The sequence below is a fragment of the Mandrillus leucophaeus genome, unplaced genomic scaffold (assembly GCF_000951045.1).
Source record: "Mandrillus leucophaeus isolate KB7577 unplaced genomic scaffold, Mleu.le_1.0 Scaffold215, whole genome shotgun sequence".
In the NCBI taxonomy this organism is placed as follows: Eukaryota; Metazoa; Chordata; class Mammalia; order Primates; family Cercopithecidae; genus Mandrillus; species Mandrillus leucophaeus.
The window spans coordinates 1,617,442-1,624,195 of NW_012102199.1; the positions used below are offsets into that span (position 1 = coordinate 1,617,442).

Consider the following 6,754-nt stretch of genomic DNA (forward strand, 5'->3'; position numbering starts at 1 on the left):
GTTCTTCCTGCCCGGGGAGCCCTTCTCACTGTGCCTTTGTGGCGTCGAGTCGGTTTTGGTGTGTGAGCTGGCGCCAGCCTACAGCTCTCATGGAGAGCGGAATTAAACCCATTCGGCTCAACACGACAACACGGGCTGGGCATGCAGGCCTCCATGGCCCCTGGAGAGGGTCTGCTTCCCTGCCTTTTCTTTGGCTTGTGTTTTCACTTTGGTCTTTGCTAAGGTTCAGATTTGGGGTCAGGCTGAGTGTTTGGGACACAGGCTAGTCACCGAGCAGGTTTGTTCCCTCGCTGCCTGCTTCACCAGTTGCTGATGTTGCATCATCCCCCCGTCATCCTCCCGGAGTCTGTACTCAGCACATGTCACCAAGTCAGGCAGAGTTCTCACTGTCACACTGCCCTTGTGGCAGTAGGCAGAGATGGACCACTTGGCCCTGCCCCAGGTGCATGGGGCGGCCCCTGCTCTGAGGTGGAAACAGCTCTAGTTGGCAGCAGCTCCCCCTGAACCTCGGCCTGAGCCCTGGGGAGCACAGACTGTGGGGTTCCAGGCGTGGCCAGAGCTGAGATCGTGCCCCTGACTGCTCAGGGTGAGACCAGGCACTGGGGGCGACCAGGCTGCGACCTGTTGTTCCTCAAGGCAGGGAGAGGGTAAAGGCCACAGCCAGGACTCCGGTTCCAGTCGGAGCCAGAGCCGCCCCTGCTCACCCTTAGGAGCAGGACCCAGGGCTGACCCGTCACTCAGTGCACGCTCCTTGGTTTCTTCCTTTTGTCGCCTCTCCCTGGTCATGGGTCTCACCTGGACGCTCTATTTTCTTTCACATGCTGTCCTGAGACTGGGCGTGTGGCCTCTGTCCCCAGCAGCCCTCACCTGCCACGGTCATTACACACTCTTCCTTCCGACGGCCGGTCTGTGTGGTTCGCCAGCCTTGGAGGAAAGTGCATTCGGGGAGCTGGAGCGGGGGGTGCTGGGCCACTGCAGGCCACACTGGCAGGGGCTTGGTGACTGGGGCTGGCGGCTTGGTGAGCTCAGCTCTGGGTGCCTAGGTGTCCTCATGGGGCAGCTGGACACCCCAGAGCAGAGGCTGTCCTTACCAGCCTGGGGCAGCACAGGGCCAAGCTTTGGTTCCCCAGCACAGGGGCTCATGCTCTGCTCCCTGGACTGGGGTGAGTGGTCAGTCTCTGCCCATCGCCACTAGGGCCAGAGCTGTTGGCTAAGCTGGGGCAGGACCTGGGCCTAAGCGCCTCCCCCGTCTGCTCCCCAGGGCGGCAAGGAGTACCTGATGCGGGCCCACTTCGGCCTGCCCAGCGTGGAGGCTGAGGACAAGGAGGGCAAGCCCCCAATCAGCGTCAAGTTCGAGATCCCGTACTTCACTACCTCCGGCATCCAGGTACGCAAGGCCCAGGCGGCTGGGCCCAGAGCAGGGACACAGGCCGCAGGGGACACATCAACGCAGCCAGCTTGGGAAGGGGTGTCGGTCAGCTGGAATCAGGACCCTGCAGTGCTACGGGCCTCTGCCTCTGCCTCCCCACAGATGGGGAGAAGCCAGGCTGCCTCTGCTCAGCCCTGACCCCTGAGCTCAAAGCTCAGAGATCATTCTGCCCCAAAACTAGCGTTTGAGGCTCTGCCATCCACACTCGTGCCCCATGGGACCTCTTTTCCCTGGCACCCCCTCAGGAGCCCACAGAGGGAGGAGAGGCTCCCACACTTTTCCCTGGCACCCCCTCAGGAGCCCACAGAGGGAGAAGAGGCTCCCAGAGAGCCAGGGGCCTTCTGGCCGGGCGCCCCCAGCAGGCCGCCAAGGCCATGTCTGCAAGCCACAACCTGGCTCCTCAGCGCTTCCAGAGGCGGCTCTGCCCTCCCACACCTTTGCATGGTCCAGACAGATCCCTTTCACCCCCCGAGGCCTGTACTCATCCGCTTGTCATGGCCTCCCTGCCAACCCCAGGCTGCCCCAGCAGGAATGATTAAGGGGGGACCAACAGGGCGGGAGCCTGCGGTGCTCAGGGCCCTGCTACCTGTGCCCCAGGTGCGCTACCTGAAGATCATTGAGAAGAGTGGATACCAGGCCCTGCCGTGGGTGCGTTATATCACGCAGAACGGAGGTGAGTGAGGCCCCACCCGTGGGGTGGGGTTGTGCTGAGGGGTCCTCTGTGGCTACCCCCAGGGTGGAGCCATTGGGTCGGGTCCCGAAAGCTGGAAGGGTGCAGAGCCCAGCATGATGCCTCCCTCCTGTCTCCTAGATTACCAGCTCCGGACCCAGTGAGGGGCTGTCGCGGCCAATGCCCCGGCCTCGGGGCTCCTGGGACACACCTGCCAAGCCCGCCAGATGGAGGGGCCCTCCCTGGTCTCTGGCCACCCTCCCAGCCTCCGCCCAGGGACCCCTGCCTTCCCCAGGCCACCTGCTCTGCCGTTGACAGTCGTCTCAGAAGCCCCTTTCCCAGAAGAGGCTGGTCTTCGAGAAGGCTCATCTCTTTTCCCCCTGAAGTCAGTTTCAGGGGAAGGATGTGAAAATTTTCCCTTTTGAGGTTACAGCCTTTTATGCTGTTGAGCTCCCAGGTACCAAAAAGCTTGGCCAATGCTTGCCAGCCAGCCAGCTGCAGTTGGCATCTGCCACGAAGGAAGCACCAGCCTCGCCGGGCCAGCAGGGGCGTCATTTTGTTGCCATTTTGTTGAATGTTATGGGTTTATGGGTGTTCCTGGAACTTGTCTTTGTGCGTTCGTTGCTGTTTGTGTTACCCTCACTGTCCCCATGTCCCACCCACGTCCTCCGGCACTCAGGCAGCACTTAGTGAGGACGAGCCCTCACCCCTCTTGTCTTCCTGCCCGGCAGCGCCCGCAGCGGGCCGTTTACACGTTGGGGCCGGCACCTGGCGCTCTCGGGGCCACCGCAGCGTCTGCCTGCTGCCTGGACTCGCAGGGCTCGCCTGTGGCGCCTTCCCAGGGCCAGCCTGGGTCACAAGACGCTGTCACTCAGCCGGATCAGTATTGACCCACCAGGGGAGGTGGGGATTGGTGAGAGACGCCGGCCTCAGACTCTTTCCCACTGAGGGTCCAGAGAGCGGGGCCACGTGTCACCCACGTCTGCGCTTGGTCACCCGCCCTCCCTACCCTGTGTGTGTTCACGTCATAGTTACATTAAATTCCATTCATTGAATGCTCCACAGCCTTCCTCTGATGCGGCGTGGTCCCGACCCCTCCTGCGTGACCACAGGCAGCTGCAGGGCTTGCCTGGTTTCATCGCCGACCTTCCCTGTGGCCCCACGAGGTGTCACCAGCTCCCTCTGCTTCCCCAGCTGAAACACAGGAAAAGCAGCTGCGGGCAGAGGCAGCTGCGGCGCTGGACCGTGGGCCACCACTTCCGGGCCACACAGATGAGGCCACGGAGGTAGCGTCTTCTCCTCTCATCCAATCTGCTCCACCCTCAGATGGCCAACAGCTTGTCCCCACCTCTCCCCAAACTAATGGCCGACTCAGAGCGTGGTCCTTCTGTCCACAGCAGCATCCCCTGTGTCCTAGCTAGAAATGCAGGTTCATGGGCCAGCCCTGACCCGCCAAAGTGGAGGCTCTGGGGCCAGGGTCCCAGAAAACATTAACAAGGCCCCCAGGTGCTTCTGTGAACTGCTACCTGGTCCATGGGGGAAACAGCACATAGACAGGAAGTGCCACCTGTCCTTGGCTCCCTCCTGGACCGGTGCTAATGGTCCTGCCTGGCCAGCAGCCTCTTGCCTTCCTTCTCCCCATCCCTCTCCTGTCTTGCTGAGCTCATCCTCAGGTGTCTAGCGGGCATCCGACCTAACGGCCCGAGTAGAGCCTTCTGCCCACGTAGGTCTTCCCCATCTCAGTCAGTGATGCTGCCCTAGCCCAGGCCTCAGACCAAAGCCCTGGAGGCCTCCCTGGGGCCCCTCCCCTCGCTCTCCACACCCATGTCGGCAGCCAGCCCTGATGGCCCCTCCAGGAAACCCTGGAGCTGACCCCATTGCCATCCGTGCTGCTACCCCCGGGGCCGAGCTCCAGTGTGGGCTGTCACCATCCCCCACCCTGCAGAGCCCCCATGCTGGGACACTGCAGGGACAGGAGAGGGCTGGTCCACAGGACAGAAGAGAGACTTCAGTTTCCAGCAACTTACCAGATAAGACCTGCAAACCCTCCACTACAGACAGTAGAAATGCAGGAAATAAAGCAGACGCGCCTAGCCGTGCCCATAAAAAAGCGAGGAGATCCACAGGAGCCCAACACGAAGGAAGCAGACATGGAAGTCGCCATGGGCTCACACCGGAGTTGCTTTTGGAAACCGCAGGGTTTAGGTTAGGTTTGGGGGCCAGGTGGCAGATAGGACTTTGGGCCTCGGGAAGATGGTGAAATGCAACGGAGCTGACTCCTACGTGAAGCTGGGATCCTCGAGGGTCCTGATACTCACAGTAAAAAGATGGACTAGAAAAAACATTTGCCCTCCACCCCTGAGAGTAAGCACTGTGTCCTCTCTCTGCCTGAGAGCCGCAGGAGAAAACGTCACCACTCATTTAGACCCAACACTTGTAATACCAATATGGTTTGCAGACAACCAAGCCAAGATGTTTGTGACACAAAACCTCCCTGGAGGGACCTAACTTCATCCCTCGTTACGGAAGATCCTCACACACAATCCACCCTAAACACGAGGGCACATCCTGAAAATTACAAAACACGGGCGTGAAAGCAAACTAAACAGCGGGATCAGATCCTCACGAATTCGAAGATTCTCAGGCATGTAAACAAATACACTCAGCAGTCAATCTGCTCCAGGTGCTTAAAGGCACAGAGACTTTGAATAGAAAAGAACAAAATGCTGTTAAGACAGAGCTGTTACAACATCCAACAAGGCAAATAATTTGCATGCGGGTTATAATGTCTACAAATCAGAAAAAGAGAACCTAACAAGATGGGCAGTGTGTGAACAAACAGTATGAAGAAGATGAAATACAAATGGCAAACGTTCGGCCAGGTGTGGTGGCTCACGCCTGTAAGCCCGATACTTTGGGAAGCCGAGGCGGTCAGGAGTTTGAGACCAGCATAGCCAGCATGGTGAAGTCTCATCTATACTAAAAATACAAGAATTAGCCAGGTGTGGTGTTGCACGCCTGTAATCCCAGCTACTCAGGATGCTGAGGCAGGAGAATGGCTTGAACCCAGGAGGTGGTGGTTGCAGTGAGCCGAGATTGCGTTACTGCCCTCCAGCCTGAGCAACAGAGCGAGACTCTGTTTCAAAAAACAACAAAAAAACAGGCCTAGCGCAGTGGCTCATGCCTGTAATCCCAGCACTTTGGGAGGCCGAGATGGGTGGGTCACCTGAGGTCAGGAGTTCAAGACCAACCTGGCCAACATGGCAAGACCCCATCTCTACTAAAATTACCAAAATTAGCCTGGCATGGTGGCGAGTGCCTGTAATCCCAGCTACTCAGGAGACTGAGGCACGAGAATCATTTGAACCCCAGGAGGCAAAGGTTGCAGTGAGCCGAGATTGTACCACTGCACTCCAGCCTGGGCAACGGAGCAAGACTTCATCTCAAAAAAAAAAAAAAAAAGGCAAACATTCAACCATGTAGGTATTCAGGAAATACGTACATGTAAACCGAGACCACAGTTAGATGCTATTTGCATCAGGTTGGCCCCCCAAAATTTTTTTTTTATCTTTTTGAGACAGGGTCTTGCTATGTTACCCAGGCTGGAGTACAGTGGCGTGATCACGGCTCACTGCAGCTTCGAGCTGCCAGGCTCAACCAATCCTCCTGCCTCAGCCTCTTGAGGAGCTAGGACTGCAAGCACAAGCCACCACGCTGGGCCAATTTTTCATATTTTTGATAGAGATGGGGTCTCATGATTTTGTCCACACTGGTCTCCAACTCCTGGACTCGAGCCATCATCCTGTCTCGGCCTCCCAAGGTGCTGGGATTACAGGCTTGAGCCACCTCGCCCCGCCTCCTAAACATCTAGAATGTGCTAGCTATGTACTGACGGTGGGAAAGTTGAGAACATCCTCCCCGAAATCATCTTTATGCCAGAATTCTCTTGCAGAACTCTAGTTGAGAAAAGCCCTGAGAAGTCCATGCACAAATATGTAGAGAAATATCAGGTGTACAGTTACACTTAGAGCAGCATAGTTCATGATAGCAAGAAATTGGAAAGCAACCAGAAGTCCTTCAATAGGAAAAGGGACCATCGTCGTCCATCCACACAAGAGATTACAGCAGTGAAAATGAATTCAGCTAGAGCAGTGATACGGTTCAGAACACACCTGAAACAACATTGAGGGGGAAAAATGTTTACAAAAGAAAGTGTGCAGTAATCTAGTATAAAATATGGAAATAATATTTGGCATGCTTAAGGATCTATGTATATCCAGCAAAAGTCTAGCCAGATGCTTGAGAATTTGAAAAAATTTACATCCCTGGTTATCTCTGAAGGCAAAAACAGGAAGGGGGTATGACTGGGGCCTCTGCTGTGTTGGCAATTTCCTTAAGCTTGGTATTGCTTAGTGGCTTGTTCTTTATTCTTTCTGTATGCTTTTTGTAGGGTTTTTTAAATTTATTTTTATTTTTTACAGGGTCTCACTCTGTTGCCCAGGCCAAAGGGCAGTGGCATGGTCATGGCTCACTGCAGCTTGAAACTCCAGGGCTCAAGTGATCCTCCCACCTTGGCCTCCCAAAGTGCATAAGCCAGAGTGCCCAGCCCTTTTTGTAGTTCTTAATCTACTTTTTGTAGTTCTTTTTTTTTTTTT

At 56.2% G+C, this 6,754-nt stretch overlaps 1 protein-coding gene across 4 annotated transcripts in view; it reads left to right on the top strand.

Annotated features, from left to right (window-relative positions):
- The window catches only part of AP1M1 (adaptor-related protein complex 1, mu 1 subunit), a 32,664-nt gene extending 29,503 nt beyond the window's left edge, over positions 1-3,161 (top strand). For all 4 annotated transcript variants that reach the window (XM_011980603.1, XM_011980604.1, XM_011980605.1 and 1 more), the window contains 3 exons: positions 1,262-1,387; positions 2,027-2,102; positions 2,241-3,161. In XM_011980603.1, coding sequence (XP_011835993.1) covers positions 1,262-1,387; positions 2,027-2,102; positions 2,241-2,263 — 225 coding nt within the window. In that variant the 3' untranslated portion in view covers positions 2,264-3,161. The remainder of the gene's footprint in view (positions 1-1,261; positions 1,388-2,026; positions 2,103-2,240) is intronic.
- The last annotated feature ends 3,593 nt before the right edge of the window (positions 3,162-6,754 follow it).